This window comes from Perna viridis, chromosome 7, assembly GCF_037379345.1.
Source record: "Perna viridis isolate PV_CMFRI_1.1 ecotype Kerala chromosome 7, ASM3737934v1, whole genome shotgun sequence".
In the NCBI taxonomy this organism is placed as follows: Eukaryota; Metazoa; Mollusca; class Bivalvia; order Mytilida; family Mytilidae; genus Perna; species Perna viridis.
Window position 1 is genome coordinate 2231356 of NC_142451.1, and position 21723 is coordinate 2253078.

General features: G+C 31.8%; 3 protein-coding genes across 9 annotated transcripts in view; 2 read left to right on the plus strand and 1 right to left on the minus strand.

Moving 5' to 3' along the window:
- The window catches only part of LOC148610935 (golgin subfamily A member 2-like), a 26307-nt gene extending 13024 nt beyond the window's left edge, over positions 1-13283 (minus strand). Inside the window, exons 1-14 of one of the 4 annotated variants that reach the window (XM_088590864.1) lie at positions 13181-13226; positions 11797-11921; positions 8847-8999; positions 8078-8130; positions 7408-7434; positions 5579-5642; positions 4422-4478; positions 3831-3911; positions 3039-3140; positions 2402-2495; positions 2023-2129; positions 1047-1105; positions 752-812; positions 193-366 (exon numbers count right to left, since the gene is read on the minus strand). In XM_088590864.1, the coding sequence (XP_088446990.1) occupies positions 193-366; positions 752-812; positions 1047-1105; positions 2023-2129; positions 2402-2495; positions 3039-3140; positions 3831-3911; positions 4422-4478; positions 5579-5642; positions 7408-7434; positions 8078-8130; positions 8847-8999; positions 11797-11823 (1059 nt within the window). In that variant the 5' untranslated portion in view covers positions 11824-11921; positions 13181-13226. Of the gene's footprint in view, positions 1-192; positions 367-751; positions 813-1046; positions 1106-2022; positions 2130-2401; positions 2496-3038; positions 3141-3830; positions 3912-4421; positions 4479-5578; positions 5643-7407; positions 7435-8077; positions 8131-8846; positions 9000-11796; positions 11922-12364; positions 12428-13180 lie in introns of those variants that run through there. The other 3 variants (XM_088590862.1, XM_088590863.1, XM_088590865.1) reach the window with 3 other exon arrangements.
- On the plus strand, positions 13255-21617 carry LOC148610936 (ribonuclease H2 subunit A-like). 3 transcript variants are annotated; one of them, XM_088590874.1, is made up of 2 exons: positions 13255-13347; positions 20537-21617. In XM_088590874.1, exon 2 carries the CDS (start codon positions 20577-20579, stop codon positions 21498-21500), a length of 924 nt encoding a protein of 307 aa, XP_088447000.1. In that variant the 5' UTR covers positions 13255-13347; positions 20537-20576; the 3' UTR covers positions 21501-21617. The 3 variants fall into 3 exon arrangements, with proteins under 3 accessions (XP_088447000.1, XP_088446999.1, XP_088447001.1); XM_088590873.1 differs by lacking the exon at positions 13255-13347 and adding an exon at positions 13384-13523; XM_088590875.1 differs by lacking the exon at positions 13255-13347 and adding an exon at positions 13454-13529.
- LOC148610937 (anaphase-promoting complex subunit 5-like) overlaps positions 13257-21723 on the plus strand; it is a 33756-nt gene continuing 25289 nt past the window's right edge. The window contains exon 1 of one of the 2 annotated variants that reach the window (XM_088590868.1): positions 13257-13347. The gene's annotated coding sequence lies outside the window, so the exon portion shown is untranslated. Of the gene's footprint in view, positions 13348-13391; positions 13524-21723 lie in introns of those variants that run through there. The other variant, XM_088590866.1, reaches the window with a different exon arrangement.

Here is a 21723-nt window from a genome sequence, read left to right on the forward strand (position 1 = left end):
TCACCATGACAAAGCAATATATTAAATATCTAAGCATTCCCTTCAATAAAAGTTGAGAAATCTGTTACAGAACAGTGTAACAGATGGACAACGTGACTGCAGTACAGCCCCAATCACAAGAGTGGCAGTATAAAAACAAACTTTCTTTGAATTACTCATTGTGTGGTTTATAATAAACAAAGAAGAATAAACCTCCTGTATTTGTCTTTGCAATTCTTCTTTCTCTTGTTTGAGTGTATCGACCAGCTTGAGAGATTCCTGCCCACCTTCCTGATGACTGGATACCTGTTTACTGTACAATTCTGCCATTTCTAACCTCTTCTTCAGGTCACCAACAGACTGTTCTAATGTCGTACACTCTGATACCTGAAATTACAATACAAACTGGTGTTGTGAACATAGTTAATCACTCAATATACGTAACTGAAAATGAAGGATATTCGTACATTCATGTCTTAGATACAAAGATATTTTTGGTTGAATGATTGATTGGTTTTGAAGTTAACAAAATGATGTTATAACTACAATACCATCATCTGACAGAAATCTCAAATGAGATGTTTGATGTATTAAAGAAAAAATAAAAACAAAAATAAAATTTTCATTGTGAGTTATTTATTATCTCTTTTTCTACACTCTTAATATTTTAAAAAATCATAACAGTAGAAAAATGATATATATTGTGAAGAATAATTCTATAATTCTAAGACAAAGAAATAGTGAAGATATTTGAAGACAATAAGAGCTGTACCTTTGCTTGTAGTTTTCCACTCAGCTCAGATGTCTGTTGTTGTAGTTCTTCGTTGGACTTACTGAAAACAATGTATGAGCTGTTTAGTACATGTCTTCTTACAATTATTACAAATCCAGAAGTAAGAAATATTTAAAGTCAATTATGACTATCCATAAAAAAAAACATTGCAATATTCTTCAGACACATTTAACTACACTATTGTATAAGTCATCTTCCACCATGACAAGATATCAGATTTCTTTGTATGTAATGATACATAATTTGTAATTGTTCATTATAATGATTAACTTACTTTGTTTTATACAAGTCTAACTTCAATCGATCAACATCTTTGGCATAGTCCTTACTACTCTAGTAAACAAAACAACACAAGATTTTGTTAAACAGATATACTAAAGCACATTACATATGTTTTACAGTATTAAAAGGCATGGATATAAACAATTGGGAAAAAATAAACAGGAACTTCCATCCAACATGTACTAAATCTATTAAAGCATTCTGAGTTATTGTAAGAAGCATGGACAGACACACAAACCCTCCCCAAAATATAAACATTTAATAACTTTTCTTAATTCGATTTATCTTGCAAAAAGTGGGTATCTCAATGTTGGTGAATCCCAAAACAATCTCCATATACACGTAATGAAAGGTGAATCCCAAAACAATTTCCATATACATGTAATGAAAGGTGAATCCCAAAACAATCTCCATATACATGTAATGAAAATATATATCAAAACAATGTCCTGGTTCTCTAATCTACTGAAAGGGGGCTTTTCTACAAATCTTTGTTACAACAGCCTGTTTTTTTTTCTTGCTATTTATTTGTCTTCCTCTTTTATTATGATCGGAACTTCATGTGAACCAATGAAATGCTTGTAACTTAGTATGACTATATACATTTTTTCTATGGGCAAGGAAAGATAAATAATTCATGGAGAAATTCATGAATTTTCTAAATATCACAACTGTGTTAGTACATATTACACTCTCAATAATCAATAAAAGAACAGCATTCCAATGTCCCCCGCTAAAAAAAAAGTGGGAAACTTGAAATTCAATTTTCTAAGTCCAAGGGTCATAACTTCTGTAAAATCATTCAATCGTAACCAATGTCGAACTCTATTGTAACTCTTCATAATAAGGCCACATACCAAAAAACAAACTTATTCGATAAAAGCATTACAAAAAAAGTGTGGAAAATGCAGGCAGATGGCCGGCATTACCATGTCCCCTCATGAGACATCACAGGGGACAATAAATACCTTTTCAAACTGTTGACTAGATGAATTGGTAGTTGCTAAACTTTTCTCAAGATCTGCAACTCTCTGTCTTGAAGCTTTCAGTCGTCCTGATAATTCTTCAATTTCATCTATATCAACATAAAACAATTTATTTGAAAACCTTTCCCTAGAAGAAAACTTTCAATCATTTTTTAAGAAAATGTTAAAATCATTAATGAAAAGGAAGATTCACCAAAACTAAAATAAACATAACAATAAGTTAAAGACAGTTGTGCCATCAAATTTTTTATCTTTATTTCAATTCTTTTCTTGAAGCATATTCACCATATTCATTCTCCAAATATTTAATAATCCACAATTACATTATTGAGAGGAATACAAAGCAAATAATTCTACATACTAAACCTAGTTTCAGCTACTTTTTGTGACTGGTTTAACTGAGATTGTAGTTCTGTTTTCTCTGCTACCAAAATACCTATTGTTTGGATATGTACCTGAAGTGGTTAACCAAATCATGTAAGTGAACGAATGCTATGTTTGTAAAATTATCTTTTAAATTAAGGATGTTAGTAGTAATTAATTCATTTGATGAGCTGAAGAAGAATGGGTAGAAAGTAATCAGGTATTTATGTTCTAATCATCTTAATAGACACATCTATAAAAGTCTCCATAAAGTCCATTCAACTGCAAGTTCCCAGCAGTACACAAGTTTGCCATTTTTCAAACGCTTAATCGGTCAAAGAACCGTGGCACAATGTTGGAACTGAAATATGACAACATTTTTCAATCCAGTAAAGGTTGCTTCAGTCAAGCACTCCTTGAATATTTGGTAGACAGAATGTTTCTGACAAACTGTTATAATTTAGCTAGAAAAGCCATATTAAGTATACTCAATTATTGTGATATTGTCAGTCAACAACATATGTCAGCCTATGGTATCAAGCTTTCAAGTTTTAAACATATCTTTTGAAATTTTGTTATGAAATTAAAAATGCAAAGTATTTTACAAAAATATTTGGTAAGACTTATCAATTTACCTGTAGTTGTTCTTTAACAGGTCCTAGTTCTTGTTTCTGTTTTGTTACAAAGTTCTCTCTTTCCCTTTCTAACTGATCTTGCAGATTTTTTGAATGGTCTCGCTATGAAAAATATACATGACAAAAACTTAAAGCTACATGTATACTCATCAAGCTAGAAGACAATTTTCAAGACTCTTATAATCTTACATGTAGGTGAAATAAAGAAAGTCTAAAATACTGTATAAATAGGTAATACATTTTTAATGGATTGTCTATTTTATATATACATTTGTAGATGAATCTTTTTCATGTCATGTGTTTTTAAGACTTCTAAGTAAAATAGTTCTACAGCTTTGGACTATTTTCTTTTTTTCTATTTCTACCAACTGGTACTTATTAAGAAGATCTGTTTATTAACAATGGCTTCTACAAAATGTAAAAGCATGGTGTACTCAGTGTGTTAATTTGAACATCCTGTTTGAATTTGATGGAATTTTAATTTTTTTGAGAAGTAGGTATGTACCAAGTTGGCAAGATGGTGGTGATATTAGTAGGGAATCAGGAGTAAATTAAAAAAAAAACCTTTGTAAGGATTTTTTCTCACACTAGAAATTTGAAATTAAATGTATTTATTATGGTTAAAATCATGACAGGGTTGTTACTTCACAAGCTTTACGTTATTCATAAAAAAAATGAACAAAGCAGAAATTTCTTGATATTGCAAAAACTGAAATCCTATTTTGGTAAACAAAAACAAACAAAAACCATATCACAATCCTAAATGTACAAATTTTCTGTAAAGTAACTTACTATTTGTTGTACTTGTGTATTTAACTGTTCATTTGCCTGTGAATGTTTCTCTAACAGAGCAGCTAGATCTTGATTCCTTTTCTGAAAGGCACAGAATAAATGTACACTATCATTTACATGTACTTCAAGTACCTTATACCTTTCCCATTATCATACATGTTATGGAAGCTTTGTTTCTTAATTTCTGTACAAGACCATCATGGCATTTTAAAACAACAAAAAGTAAGGTATTTGCTTGCCACATAAAAATGTGAAGGTTCCACCCTGAGCTTCAGAATAATTAGTATTTGCTCGTGAGTATAATTAAATTTTAGTCACAAACCATAAAAATGTTGACAATAAGTTCACAAGGATGTTATTATATCACAGTTTCAACTTAATTATAATCATTTTAACATTTTTAATCCCCCGGTAGTTAACAACAATTCATTAGTATGTTCTGAAGTCATGTGACTTTATAGACACTGAGGTTTTAGACTTTTTATTTTGTATATAACCATATACATCAAGAGAAAGAGAAAGATTTTGTTTCCTCATAAAAAAGGAAACAAAATTATCACTTTTGCCACTATATTATTAGTTACATTTTACCTCAAGTTCTGCTACACTGGAGCTGTCAATATTATCTGCCTCTATCAAAGCCGTAGACTGGAATAAATGGAAAAATATGAATGGTATACAACATAAAACTCAAATTCTAATGCAAATCATTTAAGGCATAAGACAAATATTTATGTCTTTATAAAACTCAGACAGGAGGTGACTCATGCATGTCAAAAACCCACCAACTTTACTTTTATTTCCTATTCAGAATCAGTTATAGACCACTTAAACAGTCTTCGTTTTTCATTTGGGTGTTTCGCTTTTGAGATAAAATTCATTTAAATAGAACATGAAATTAGCACTTTGCAAGAGTTATCGTTCTTTATTTTGTTTGATTTGGTTGATTTTAGTGTGAGATAAATGTACGATTTTTCTCAAAAGTGCAGATCTGAATGCAGAAAGGACTAATGTTACCTAGAAATATAGCATCTCAAGACCAAAAAAACATTGTTTTGTGGGTTTTTCTACTCCATGAATCACCTGTACTATAGATAGATAGTGTCTGAATTTTATATGGACTGGTACTTTAATAAAGGTTCACCTTGCACTATTATCAGAAAACACCTAGGTATCAAGTTCACACAGAAAATCCACAAAAACATATTTATGCCATTGAGACAATTAAATATTTATTTCTAGTTACCTTGTATATAAATCGGCTGTCTTGGTGAGATATGCATTTAAAAAGATGTTGGGCGTTGCCTATGAGGGATAGAGCTATTTGTACTCAACTTAGATTTGAGTTGATTATACACTACAATGTTGTTACGGGCAAATGCAAGACTTTCTCGCTCACCTGCACTAAACCTGCATTAAAAATTACAGCAATCACTGTTGAATTACATACGTTATTTCCAAAAAATCAATTTTCACCTATTGAAGGCATTCACGTATCAGACCCTCTAAATATATAGGACACGGCCTCTCTCTGTCTCTTTTATCATGTAACAATAACAGTATTAACCTGTGCGTGCCTATTAAGTAAAATAGGTACCCCTCCCACCAGGAAATCCCAACAATTGTTCTCTACATGTACCCCTTCCACCAGGAAACCCCGCCCATTGTTCTCTCTACACGTACCCCTCCCACCAAGAAACCCTGACCATTGTTCTCTCTACATGTAAGATCATGTAATATTCATGTACCTCTGTTATCAGACCATTCAACTGTCTTGATAACTGCTGTAAACTTTCTGTAGATGCTGTTGTTCTGAAAATTTAAAAAGGTGATCGATCAACTTATTACATTTGTATGTTGTGTAGGGTTTATTATCCAAGTAGTTTACAGAAGTAAAGTATATACTTTCTAAGGTTATGTGTTAAAAAAAAAAACAATTCAGAGAGCAATGCAGTATATATACAATTCAATACAAGGATAAGCTCTTGACTTAATAAAGCAATCCTGCAAATCAGTATGTCCTTTTTTCTAGCTCTTAATCACTTATATATATATATATAGTATTTCATAATATGGAGTGGGCATATTGCCTGTAGGTGAGCAAGATTTTATGTAAGTGATTGCAACACACTTTAGTAAGACAGATATTGTTTAAACAATTTACCAATCATGTAAAAATTGAAATGAAACTTTTTCTTTAATACTTAATTTCTGACATTGTAATTGTCCCTTGAACAAAATATGAAATACACCAGCTTTCCCCAGTACAGCATTGCTTAATTCTTGCAGATACTAGGAATATATATACATTAATTGTCAGTATTTGTATATGAATTCTAACTCTGATATTTTATATTTCAAATCCCCCTTTCGTTACATTTTGGTAACCTGCTTTTCCAGGGGTTCTTTAGTTTAGAAATCATTAATGGTATTTGTCAATAAACTACACTGCTTGCCACTAAACATAAATGTTGGAAAAGTATTCTACAAGGTAATGTTAGCTGATGGGTCAGAAATGTATTCCATCCTTAGACTAAAATATTGATTATAATGTTATGAGACAGAGTTTATTATTCAGATTTATGACACAAAATAAGACCAAGAAACTAGGAATATCTAATTGAGCTGTTTTGTTTTGTCAATCAAGTACAGATTCCAGTAATGTTACAAAGAGCATGCCAGCTCTGACTTCACTATGTCTTTTTTTTTCTATTGTGACATCTTATGGCATCATTTATGGCACAGAAAACAAAACAAAACTTAAAAGAATATAGGAGAGGAACAGAAAAAATATTTCAAATCTGAAAACTGTCACATACATCTGTAATCATTGTACAACATTTTTTTTTTCAGTAAAATTATTCTGCCTCAGTGCCTGTATCAAATACCAAACTGCATCAGATTTGGCTGACAACTGTCAATGGGGGGCATCTCAAACATGTGATTTTTAAGCTAAGAAGCATGCTACTGTACACCTTTCTCAGTGCTCACTTTTACAGGTTTATTTATCAGCCTCCACTAAAATGGTAAAGGGTTGACTAGTCATGGACTTGAAATAAGTGATTTAATGGTAAGAGCCCATCTACTGTTATAGAGGATAACTTTAGTATTTATAACATTTAGAACCATGGAATTTAAAGTGTATGAATATAAGATGAAATGTCATTTGAAAATTGATTTGATAAAAGGAACAGTATTCTGACATCATTTGTTCACAGCAAAAACACAAGTTCAACATGAAATTCATGCTATTAAATTCTATGAGCATGCTTTACAGAGAAAACACTTTGAAGTATATTGGTAACTAAATCAAAGAAAATACTAGCTGTGTATATTTTGCAAGCATTACAACATCATACATTTTAAATTGTTTATTTGGGTAAAAGTAGAAATTGACTAGCTTGGACTAATTTATCATACTGTAAATATGCTATCCTTATTTTTTATACAGAAATAAGGGAAGTCTAGATTCAGGCTAATAGTTATTTTTTTTAACAATAACATGCTGGAACTCAGGATTAGAAAAATTATTTCAACAGAGAATATTAGTATCAAGAAGAAACCAAAGAATTTCTACCTTCCTGGAATAGTAACTGTAGAACATCTAATCAATAAACATATTAAAATATCAAAGGTTAGCTAGGATTTAATGATGAAAAATACTGGTAATGACAATGTCATTTCTTATATAGGCATGTTCAAGAAAATACTATGCCCCACTCCAGAAAGGCACAGAGGTAGTGGTAAATGCAGTTAAAATGCTCAGTTCTTTTTATAGTCCATATAAAATTTTTAATCAATTTATATGGATGGTGGGAAGTGCCTTCCTGGGAGGGGTATTCTTAATAATCCTTGATAAAAATATTGATGTACAACTATCATAACATGCAAGAAACAAAAGCATTTAAGTAAACTTACATCATTATAATTATTGGACTTTTGATTTCAGAAAGTTCTATGTTTAAATGATTAGTTACCACAACTGATTGTGTTAAATGCGTTTTTTATTCCAATCAAGAGCATTATGTTGCTCTTTCTCATGATAAAGCCCCCCCCCATCCTAATATGGCAACTGGAACACAGATAATATTATAAAGGTGAATTTTAAGGTATGCAGCCATAGTCTAGACCTTAAAATGGGCATCTAACTAATATCATCTAATAATATTAGTAACCTATCTGTTAAAGTGGGAATTAACAAATGAGACGAATATTGTTTTTGACTTTTTATCTCCTTTAGTTCATACCTTGGGTCTTCTCTGTCAAATGATGGGCTCACTGAACTGGTAGACACTGTAGGCTATAAATAAAAGCAAATAAGTTATAGATGTACACAATTCCAGTTATGTGATATACAGATAAATCAAGACAAAGTTAATAACTGTTTAAGAGGGGTTTCTTCCACCCCAAAACACAAGACTGATAACATTCTTGGATGTGCATCACCATCACATCTGTCAGCACATACATATCTTCCATATATGCATAAACACTGAACAAGTTAAAAAACTACAGCATGGGTTGCAAATTACCTAAGATATGTATTTATTGTAGAAAATATGTTGAAAAATGTTTAATTTCATACTCTATTTTTGTCAAAGTTGTTCATAATAAGAGGTGCACATCTTCAATACATATCTAAACACTAAGGCAAAGAAAAAAACACATCTGTTTAATGTTACCCTACCTACCCTAGCACATTTTATTAGTAATTTTTTTAGCAGAGCCCTATTAAAATAAAGAAATCCTCCCATACATGTCTATATAAAATAATTCAAAAAAAAAAAAAAAGATTTTACCTCCATACCTACCCTATTTCTTCATACAATGTAACCTGAAAACAGACATATTATTTTCTTCGCCTAAGCAAGTTTGATTATATTGGTTACAGTAACGGATTACATAAAGTACATACCCACTGTTCCTGATGGACAGACAGACAGACCTACATACAGATGGAGTCGACTGTACTCAACCTGCCTAGTTTATATGATGTATAATTATGTTAATATTTACCTTGAAAGTATCAGCTGTGGAGTTACCATTTAGATTCTGGAATGTATTTTCTGTAGCACTGTTGACATTGGTATCTGAATTTTCATCACAAATCTTTGACTTTCTCACATTAGCTGGAGATGTTTTGCCAGTCTTCTTCTTGAATTGATTAAGCTACAACAACACAAATGTGGTCCATTCAGAAATATTAGGGAAGTTCCAGTGATAGACCAGTGACATAAAGTATTTTGATCTGAGAATCAAAAACCCAAAAATGATAAAACATTAATGCCTCAATTAATATAGTAATTGCATAGGCAGATCCATGGGTCTCCACAGCCTCCCTTATCAATTTGCAAAATCAACTACTACATGCAAAAGATGCAAAATATTTATATACAGACTTATTAAAAAATATTTTTGTTTCTCCTATTCATAAAATAGAACTATGGGAACAAAGTGTGAATTTGGAGATGTATGGAGAAAATATTTTCTTATATTACAAAAATTTTGTAAGAACACATACATTGCATCTTAGAAATTGTCAATATAAACTGTTACACAGAATTTTGAAAACAATATACTTTTTGTAACAGTTATAATGAAACAACTGAACATTTGTTTTATGGTTGTAAAGTTACAACAAAATTTCTAGAAAACTTCTTTGTAATTCTGCAGAAAATTTTGTTAATATAAATTTAGAGAAAAAATATATGTGTTACTTGGAAACACAAGATGAAAATTTGTTTCTTAATTTGTTGCTTATTAATATAAATGTAAACTTATTAGATATGGCTGTACCATGTATGACTGCTTTAAAAGAAAAAGATCAAATATTATAGACGCTTAAGGTTTACCCCAATATATACTGGTCAAAAAAATGATTTGTATAAAACAGAAAAAATTGGGGCCTCTAATTATGTTATTTTGCCTTAGTGAGACCCTAGAAAGAGAATATTCAATACTAAGAGCAGTTCTTTTATTGTTGTTGATATTTAAACAAACAAAAAAACAAACTTTGAATGAGAGATAAGGACAATAACTGGAAATTCTTCAGGGTTATCGGGGACACAAGCTCCTGGAACCCTGACCCTCAAAATTCATTGGGGACCACTGAAAATCACAACAGAGGAGTCCAGGGGACTTGTGAAAATTCTCAGTCCAGTTGTCTAAATCTACACTAGTAATACAATTACTCAACATGTAGTTGGTTTGATTGTTAATTTGTCCAACTTTAATCCAAGCCATCGGCACAATAAAACAGCGCTCAGATGATTAGCGCATGGTATTAACGATAGACAAATAAAACAAGTGAAAGATAATCAGAAAATCGTATAATAAATATTTATAGTTGATTAATACTTCCTAACTGTCCAGTATTGCGTTAAACTTAATTGAAGTCCATATGATGACCAGACACACATCGGATATAAAAATAGGAGTAACTTGAAACATGAGACAGTAAAAAAGTTAATCAGCATAATGGAAGAAGGGGCATCATGTGCAGATTTTGACCCTGTTCCTGCAGTGCGCAAGTTTATTCAGGCCAAGTGCAGGCTGAAATAAAATTGTCAATACATAAATGTGTACATTGTATTTTCCAAGTTTTTGGTTGTAGAAATTCAATTGCTGGTATTAAATATATTTATAATTGCTTTTAGTTATAGTAATAAGATACATCTGTACCAATAAACCATGTTACAAATAAACTATTGCACATGTACATGCGCCACAAACAAACAAAACAAAAACATATGCACATAAAACATAATACCATCTACTTTTCTTGGAACCCTCTGAATTTCTTACAAGACTTGTCATTTCTGTGGCAAGGGAGTCCTGGGACTTGCTATTTTTTGGGAGGAGCGAGAACCCTGATTCTTGATTTATTTTTTACCGAGTCCAGTTATGTGTTTAAATGAATGTGTAATGTGTATATGTAAATTGAAGCTATATTAGCTTGGCTAAATTTAAATGGCATGAAATCTAATTTGTTGAAAAGGGAACCTAATAAACAAGCAAAGCTCACTCTTAAATGTACAGAAATTGGTCTTAAAATTCATCTAACTGACACTTGAGAAACTTCCTTCCAAGCAACACACTACACCAGGTTACATTAAAGCTTCAGAAATAGTGAAAATGCAGGCTAGACAAAGCATTTAAATGATGTCTACCTTATTTTTCAGAAAAGCTGCTTCCAGTTGGAAGAAACTTGATAAAACCATGAAGTCTAAGTTGTTGAAAAGGACCTGATACTTTTGCTTCCAACTTCGCTCACACTTAAGGCCATTGCCTTCCTAATATAATGGTTATATGTAATTTATCAAACATTCCTTTTGCCATAATTTTGACTTGCATACACAATGTATCTGACATCACTGGTCATTTCAAATATAAAAAGATAGTCCATTACAAGTGAGCAAAGCTCGCTATCTAATGTATCGAAATCCATCAAAAATTAATCATACTGACTACTTTGGTGGAAGCAGACCATTACATCTATAAATTGAAGCTTTGAAGTGTAATCAAAACACCACATAGACAAAACGTTTCAGAGACGTACTTAGATGTTTCCCTAGACCAATTTAGCATGCATTGATCTTCAAGCACCATGCTGCCATCATCATGAATTTTACAATGTACCCCCCCCCACCCCCCAGGTGGCAAAACCCAACTTTCAAGTTATAAGATGAATTGAATTATTTTTCACTAAATTGCATGATAACATGTACTCCTGTTGTGTTGGCACCCATTTATGATACTTTTACGATACTATACTAGGGTGAAAGATGTTTCTTGCAAGTAAATAAATTGCTCTAAAGTGTCAAGCTGGGATGCCCCCAATGAAACCCTCTGTGACGGTTGAGTGCCCTCAAAATACTTAAATAACCATACTTTCACAAATTTCTGGGGAAAACACTACATACTTGTTATTTGATCAGAACTTCTCTGACATTTTCAATAAACCTACATTGTAATTCTGGTTGTGGTAAAACATGGAATTCTTGACCAACCCCGAACATGTTTTAGTGGTAACATTGCAAATATCTTGCCAGCTCCCACAGTTGAAAATGTACTAAATCCAACATACCAAAACTAAAAGAAGTAAATGACATGAAATCAACTTTGTTTAAAAGTGGACCCAGTGATAGGGATTACAGGGCGCCATTGCGCCATACTCGCATTTCCTTAGAATGGCGCATTGAGTGACTAATGTGTCGCGTCATATGCAGGCATTAACTTTCCATCATTGATGGTGGAGTGCTGTCCACTGTTTGTGACAGTAAAAAATGTTTTTATTAGCTGCAGGGTGAATGTTTTGATCGCCACGTTTTCGAGGGGATTTGAAGACCAGGGAATGAAACAGTACTTCGTTGATTTTTCAGATTACATATTCTTCATAATATCAGAAAAGCGTGGACTGGCAGTCCCATTTGAAATTGAAAATGCCATCAAAGACATTTTTAAGCTAGACCCAAAACAGAAGAAATTATCTTTTTCAATGCCTAAAAAAAATATATTTGATGGTATTAAATTACCAGAATCAAACTGCAAGTGTTGTAGAAACTAACTTGGCAGCTGGACATGGTTATGAACCCCCTATTGAAAATATTGATAATGGTGGAGACATATTATCTGGTCCTGAAGCACCCTAAAAAATAAAAAAATCTGAATGCAGCCAAACAAAAAAAAAATAGACTCTTTCCTATCATATGTGATACATTACTTTAATACCTAAGTTAGGGTCTAACTGGTGGGGGATCTGTGGACTATGATAAAGGACTAGACAATACATTAGTATAAAAACTCAAACAACAGAAAAGAGAAGTGATTTGATGTGACAATCAATGGTTAACTCTTAATAAACATTTGATCTGTAGTGTAAATTAAAGTTTGCTTATGCTACAAATGTACATTTGGTCTTCAATATCTATGTCTAGCCATCCTTAGCTGCTATTCCAAATTTTGTCCCATATTTTTTTTTAGAATGGCCTATTGAAATTGAAAATGTCCCATTGGCAAAATTTTAATCCCAATCACTGGGGACCTATTTAATGCTTGGCTCGAACTGAACGCTACTGCCGTCCTCATATTACTTTATGCTTTAGACTTCGTTCGCACTTAAGGCCATTGCCTTTCTCATTTTATTACACATACTTGATCACTGGTTTTTAAGTAGCAGATTCTGAAAATAAGAGCTGTCAGTGAGTGTCATGCAAGTCAGTTAGGGTGCATCAATTTTAAGAAAATGACGTTATGAAAGGGATAACCGATCAAGCTCGTTATTGAGTAAATATAAAACACCCGTTCAATATATAAGGATATGCAAAATAAACTACATGAACTGAAATAACCTTCTTTCTAGCGGCTGCTATCTTCTCCTTTTTCGCACTGTCTGCCATATCGGAACCGGATGTTGTATTTGCGTGCGCAACTATGGACACGCAGTCCGAAAATGATGCTTATACATGTACATTGATCAAAATAATGCATTAATGAAAATTTTAGCATGACATTAAGAGTAAGAGAGCTCATTAAAAACGCTGACAACCTTATTCAATAATATAAGTTTTAAGTATAGTAGTATGCTGAAAAATTAATTCATGTCTTTTCGGAACTCCTCGTCTATGAATTAATGGCGGGAATGTGGTAATCATTTCTTGAGACAAATAAGCATAAGTGTCATTGTGGATACATGTAAGTGTTAGTAACTATATCTATGTCATTTTTTCTCTACATATCTGTCCAACATTCGTTCTTTTGGCAGTATACCAACATAATTTCAAAATATTTAAATTATGATATAGCCATTACACTTACAGAATACAGCCTACAGGTAGGGAGGTCGGTAGTGCGTTTATCGATATTCTTGCGAGAGCAAAATTCTCTATTTTGAGTCAACTTTAACACGTTAGAAAATGGTTAAAAATCCATTGCATGACAATAAAAAATATATGTAATTGAAGATGAGACATTTCTCTTTCTAAATATACAACTTTCATTGTTATTGGAGTTGATGGTCATTTGGTACAAACGTTTGAAGTGACGATACTTTGAGAAAAATGGCCGCCTGAAAAACTATGTGTCAAAGATCATACCTATTTCAAAATTCATTCCGCAAGCTATTACTGGACCGATTTTCTTCATTTATGGCTTAAATTTTTGGAAATATCTTCAATTTTGATAATCCGGTTGTCAGGCTAATTTTTTGGTTACAAAACATATTTTTTACGTCATTTTAAGGAAAAACATGTTGAAAAAAAATAGTTTTTGCGTACCCGGAATGCACTGACAGTCGGATTCCGAAAATTTAATCCTTTCTGCGTCCATCCGTAACCCTGGTTTCAGAAGAAAAACAATAATAGCTTGCGGAATCGATTGGATATTAGGGTGGTCAGGGCGTGGTTTTCACAAAAATTAAAGCGGGACCGGTTATCGTTCTTGCTAACCGGATGTTACTGATCCGCCATAGCTTCTGTTAAGATTTTCGAACATTCGTGGATAAATGCCTTTTACCGACTGTTTTCTGGACGGATTTTTGACTGGTGGTGCAGACAACGATGGACCTAGGCCATGGAGGCCAATCACTTACGGTAAGTACCTAAATTATGTCTAATATAAGCCTAATCGCCCTGTTTCCGTAAGGTCAAATTCTAGAATGACCTTTTATCATCTGCAAGCTTAAAAACTATATTCACCTTCTTGGAAGGTCTGATTTTCGTTTGATTCTGTATGAGCTGATTTAAAAAAGATTACACTCATTTAGCATTAGTTGGAATATGTTTCCATAACATTTTTATTAAACGATGAATATGTAATGAAGTAAATTCTCCCAACGTTTGATTGCAATCCATTCAAAATCTTTCGGACTTTATCGACTTTCCTATATTATCGGAAGTCTCTGTATTTTACCTTGCTTTTTTTCTATTGGTTGGGAGAATTTGGACATATTGCATTTAATTTTCTTGATAATTCAATTTTAATTTATATGTAGTGCCCAATTTATATGAAACTCACATGTTTAAGCTTTATTTTAACTGTTTTATTTATCCAAAATTATCATATGTAGAAAAAAAATCAACCTTAAATTGCTTCTTCAAATGATACACAACTTTTTTTCTGGTTTTCATTTTATCAGTTAATATATATTAATTATGACTTTTATTAGAACAATTATCATGTAGCCCTGCTTGTACTTTACTTGATAAATAGAACTTATTTGATGAGATTTATATATGTGGCAATTGCATATTTTACATATGACCTGCATCTTCTTAAGTTTACTTTATATATTCATATTGTACAATTTTTAACAGCTAACTTACATATTCATTTTTTAGAGGATTGTAGATGCTCTACTTATTTAATATTCATATACATGTACAATTGCTTGGAAAAGGTTTAAAATCCTAGTAATATACATTATTTATCATTAAATTTTAATTAATTATGGTTTAATTTTTTTTTTTGCCTTTTTAGGATCACATTGATTGACTCATAATACCAATCTTTTGTTGTATGTATATGAAACATACTTGTACTATGTTTTTTCTTCTAATTATTGATTTATTTCAGAAGAAAGTATTAGTAAACAGGCTGCATAAATATTTATTTTATTTTGTCATATAAAAAGTAAACACTGATGTAAATTTTATTATGATTTAGTTTTATTTTCTGTTTGTTTTTCATCATTTTAGTTTCATTTTGTTGAGTTCTGGAGATGTTTCGAATTTATGGTAAGTTAGTTTTTATACTTTGATTTAGTTTAGTAGCTATTTTAATTTTAATAGTAAAACTTTTGAGTCTTTTAATTATGGTAACAAATAAGCATTTACATTTGAATCATATATTACTTACAAGAACTGTCGATTAGTTTTGTGTTTAGACTCTGCTTTAAAACTGCTTCACAGTACATATTCATTGAATTCCACTACTTGTTTATTTCAGATGGCCTGAGGAGCAAAGTGGGCTATGCTATGAGACGAATATGGGCTGTCTGAGGTAGGACCATATGGGGTGCAGTAAGTAGGGTAGTTCCAGACACACTTGAACCTGATAACCTGATTGGTAAGAGAGTTCAACACTTGATAGAAGAACCAGACGGATCACGCAGTGAAATTATTCATATTAAGTTATTTAACATAACATTAATATAACCTTATAAAACAATCTTCTTGTTTTGAAATGAAGATAATTATTCTGGAAAAGGAAGTTTGGTGTTTTTAACTCCTCGCCACATCTTTTGTCAACCGCTTATTGAGCAACCAACATCAAATAAAGTTTTACATTTTTTCAGATTGTTAGCAAACCAGATTATGATTTAATAGAAAGTAAACTAACTGTAAGTAAATTGATAAGGTAAATGATGTTAATAGGTGTAATGTCCTTATGTACATAATCTCTTTTGTAGATTTGGCAGACATAGTAGATCCTGGTGAAGAAACCCTTCTGGCCTGAAATGGAAACTTCGAAAAGTTCATTAAACTTAATCAAATGATGATATCTTGTTTATTATCATTTAATGTACATAATAGTACACATGAGGAAACAGCTAGGGCTTCAAAGTTCCATAGTGAAAGGATGCGCATTGGTTCAAGTCAATGTATTCATAAAAATTTTCTCAATTTCTTGGGAAAACAGCATTTGTTTTTGAAATTTTATTCAATTTTAACATAATAATGAGATTATTATTATGTTTAAAGACCCTATTTAAACAAGAAAACATTACAAGACTACATTAGGAATCTTAGAATTGACCAGACCTTGATATAATATTATTTTGCCACTTTTTGCAGCAAAAATGTATGTTTATTTTGATTATCGTCTGGCTTCATTTAAGGTATAGGCCTAACAAATTTTCATCCACATTAAACATTTTATAGCAAAATAAGATGAAAGTATCTTCATGTGATAGCTTAGATTCTAAGCTTTAAAATGGTACCACATAAGTATATGGTAGGTTGATATTTTGATCAATATTAGCATAAATATGCAGTTTTTTTTTTAAATCTGAAATTTTCAAAAATGTTCGATTTACCCCCATTTTTCAACATTTGCTTGTTGATTTTTAAATATAATTCAATTATTTCTTGATAAAAATGTGTTTTTACATATTTAATCACAATAACAATAACTGTCATGTGCTAAAAACTGCTTTTAAATTCAAAATGTCTTTTTCTGTCTGACCTTTCGCCATTTTTTGCACTGAAAATAGCTCTAAAATTTACCCTAAAATGTAAATTTTCTACCTCAAAAAATTTTTTTGAGCTGAAAAACATGATTTTTCAAGTCAAGCAACTTTACTGCCACACAAAACAAGTGACAGAAAAAATTAAATATTTTTTTTGAATTCTTAGTAAGCAAAAATGTATTTTTTTGTTGAAAAAACGCATATAAAAAAAAGGGGGTCTGCCGCAGCGTTTTTGATTCCAATGAAAAACAAATCAGAGGTTTTTACATAATATTTGTTTATTTATTTCTGTTTAATGGATTACTCTTGAAAGAACAACAAAGTATCAGAATTCTACTACCTTCCAATTTCCAAATATGAATATCCAAAAATGGCACTTTAATTCATGATGCTGTTGACACATAGCAAAAAAAAACTAAGTCCAAAGTGTTTTTTTGCCGATTTTAAAAAAGTGTAATTTTCTTTGTATCTAAGATACAAGTTTCCTGAATGGCTTAAATCAAAGTATGAAATGGCTTTATTTAAATGATTAAGACACAATGTATGAATTTCTTTACCTGTTTGACTTATGTGGGCCACAGAAGTGCCCAAAATGTGACATCATTGCCTTCGCAAGAAAAATGACCAAAATTTTGAACTTTAAATTGTAATAACTTTTGAACCCCTTGACCGATTTTAAAAATTTTTGCACCAAAAAGTTACATTTGTTGGGCTCTTTCAAACTAATATAAACTTGTACATTTTCTACATACTTCATATTTTGACTGACCTCCCTACTACAGGTCAATGATTAAATTAGACAAGTCACAAGCTATTTTCGTTGTTCATGAATGGTATTGAATCATGTATATGTACATGTGTAATTTGCTAGCAGCAATTGTGAGCCAGTAATGTTGCATACATTTACTATTGTGTTTGCATATCCATAGCACACTGTTAATAATGTTATATTAAATGGTATGTTTTTTGGGACTTAAGTTTATCATGTGTGCAAAAGCCAATATAATATGGGATAGGCATTGCCTAAATCAGCGAGCACCGTGAGCTTTACCATACATGTACCATCTGTGCAAGACTCGTAAAAATAATAAGACATTACATAGAGGAGGGGGGTGGTCAACCCAGATGAAAATTTTTGCTTCGCAAGTGCAATATTTTTTATTTATATTTAAGCAGCAAGCAAAATCAATATTTCTATTTGAAAATCTTTTTTAATAAATGAATAACTTAAACAATTTTTCCCCAAAATTCCAACCCCAGACCCCCTTTCCCCTCACTCTCAGAATGGTCAATAACTTTATAGCACTTCCCAATACTGTACATTTTTTATCCCTTAAGGGCATCTCTAGCAATATCGATTTCAGTTTTGGCCAGTCAGATCAATCTGTACAGAAAACCGGTAATATTACAGTTCTTGACGGATGGTGGGAATATTTTACACATATCATGTGACGTAATCAAAATGCATTCACAGCTGCAAATTCTAAACAAGAAAATGATTGCCTTTCCAATCTTAGAAAAGCTATGCTTCGATTTTGATAATTCAATCGGAATTATATTTTTTTCCAAGGAGGGTTAGGTTCTTGACAACAGCAACAGTGGAACAGCGGAGATAAACGTACTTACACATCCACGTGTTTCCTGAAGTTTTTACAAACATAACATTCACTTCTTTAAATAAGTGAAAAAAAAAATAGAAAAAGACTTGAAAACTATCAGAAAAGATGAATTTATTTTGACTGAAACATAATCTTAACCTCTATTTTTTTTATTTGTTTCATTGAAGGAAATGATGAATTTTCTCTATAAGGACAGTCACTTTTTGTTACTTCCAGGACATGACTTTGTTTTCATTAGTATATTGGGAAACCTTAAGGGAAGTTTAGAAAGTACACGTAATAACCGTACAGCTCACACTACTTCGCGGCGCTCGCTATCAACATTTGTAACCCCAGACATACACTTGTAATTAAAGATATTTGCAAGATATAAAAATCTGCTAGATAAGTCGCTAGAGATGAGTTGATTACTAACGAGATTTGTAATAAAAAATAATTATTTTTAACATGGTATTAACTAGACATCTGCATTCAGGACAACATTAATATTAAACTGTCAGCCTTTCCCATTTCATATCTTTATTACTGCCATTTAAAACACAAGTTATGAAGTTTCTTTCAAAGTTGAAAGTTTTGTAGACCCTTTTGTGTTAAGTTCATTAACATGTGTAACATGCCGCCCTTAACTTGTACTTGTATATTTATATCAATATAACAGGTAAGGATATTGAGTGTCATATCCGAGTTATTTCACTGGATACAGTTATAGTAACTTATATAATAACTCATTACTTAATGAACTAATAATTCAACTGACTTATTCTTTTCATATATGAAATATTTAATGTATTGCTATGACTGACTGATCATGTTGGACCTGTTCCGAAATTTTCAGAAAGATCCCTTGACCGATGAATGAGTTATGGGTCCTGAAATGGATTGTAATCAAACTTGGCATGAATGTTCCTTACAATATCTTGAACAATCTGTTTTTTTTGGGGGGGGGATTTTTGATCTGGCAAAAACCATGGCCATTGTTACTAAAACTAGACCAAAGGGGGTCAAATTGAAGATTAATGGAAATAACTCGTAAACAAATGGGTTGAGCTACATTCTGAAAGGGTAATATTGATCAGCATGGTGAGACTGACCAATGTTGGAGTTATTGCCCTTGAATAGTAAAAAATGTCTATAGATTTACAATGTATTTTATAGTATGAAAACTGGGGTAAATACATGTACATGTAACTAAGATGCTCTCTATTGATTAAATGATTCTTGTGATAATAGTACAGTAAGGTCAAGAGTCCAGCTTTGCAGAGCTAAAAAGACTATTTTTTACCTGGTGAATGATTCAGGCTCTCTAGAGCCTCTCGTTTGGTACAGATTTCTGTATTAGTAGTCAGGACCATACAATTGTACCATGTGCTACATTGTACGTTGATAGTTTTTACACTTACATGTATTGGTTCAAACTTCAACACTAGAAACTGTATACTTATATGTATGGTGTTGAATCCTACAATTTGATCATTCAGTTAATGCAAATGAAATACAGGCTCCATGGAACCTCTTGTTTGGTCTATTATGTATTTTGTGTACTAAACAACAGTACAATTGCAGTTATTGCAATCGAAATTTCTTACGATTGGTTTCCTGGACATAAAGTAATTGATCTTGGAGGTTTAGTTTCAAATACAAATGTACATTTAGCAGTACATATTTATTGTCTACATGTATAGCAGTACATATTTATTCAGATTTACTTTCTTTTGTTATGTATTGTTTACTTTTTAATGTACATACATTTTCACTTTTTTTTTGGTACAACTGAATCAATGTAATTTTTAAGGAGTAGAATTATCCTATTCTGGTTTTTTATATGAATTAGTACATGTAAGCGTATAAAAATAATGGCTTCAGTAAAACTAGACCTCTGATTTCTATTTCTTTCTGTACAGATAATCTATTGAGAAGAATCAAACCAAAAGAATTTATATAATGGATTTAAAGGGAGGCCTTGAAAGAAAACTTCAAGAAGAGGATAACATGAAAAATCTCCTTATTGAGTCACGACTACCTGACTGTGTTAAGAATGAACCCTGTTGGTTGGGAATTGATGAAGCAGGGCGTGGACCTGTTTTAGGACCTATGGTTTATGGCATTTGCTTCAGTCCATTGTCTCAGAAAGAGAAATTCGGTGAAATGGGTTTTGCAGATTCAAAAACTCTTACTGAAGAGCAACGAGAATGTATCTTTGATAAGATGATTGAAACTGAAGAGATGATGGGCTGGATGGTAGAAGTTCTCTCCCCTACTTTTATATCAAATAGTATGCTCAGAAGAACAAAATACAATCTTAATGCTTTATCACATGATTGTGCAATAAGATTGATAGCACTTGCTATAGAAAGAGGAGCTAATATTGCTGAAGTCTATGTTGATACTGTTGGAGATCCAGATAAATATCAGGCTAAACTCAAAGATATTTTCCCTGCAATTGATATCACTGTTGCTAAAAAGGCTGATGCCCTGTATCCAATAGTGAGTGCTGCTAGTATTTGTGCTAAGGTTACTCGGGACAAAGCTGTCAAATCCTGGAAATTCCAGGAGAATATCAACACTGAAGATATGGAGTATGGTTCTGGATATCCAAGTGATCCAAGGACTAAAAACTTTCTTAAAGATAATATGGACTATGTCTTTGGCTTTCCACAGTTTGTTCGATTCAGTTGGTCAACAGCAGCTGTCATTTTAGAAAAAGATGGTGCTTTAATTAAATGGGAAGATGACGATGAAGATGAGAATTCTGATAAAAGTAATATGGCCTTGACCTCATTCTTTAATAAAAAAGGTCACAACCCTAAATTTGAAAGACACATCTTTTTTAAGGAGCGAAGCATAGAGACAGTTCAGAATCTATAGGGAATTACAGAAAAAATATACATGTACATGTATTAAACCTCCTTTGTATTTATGAATAATTTGACTTCTAAATTCCATTGTCATCATTGCATGTTCAGGATTAAATTATGGAATGCATATATAGTTTTGTTTTGTATGTCATACAAGAAAAGTTATCTGACAACAATGATTCTTAATGTATTCTTTGTCAAGTAAGTATGCACCAAGGCTCTGAAAATTTGAT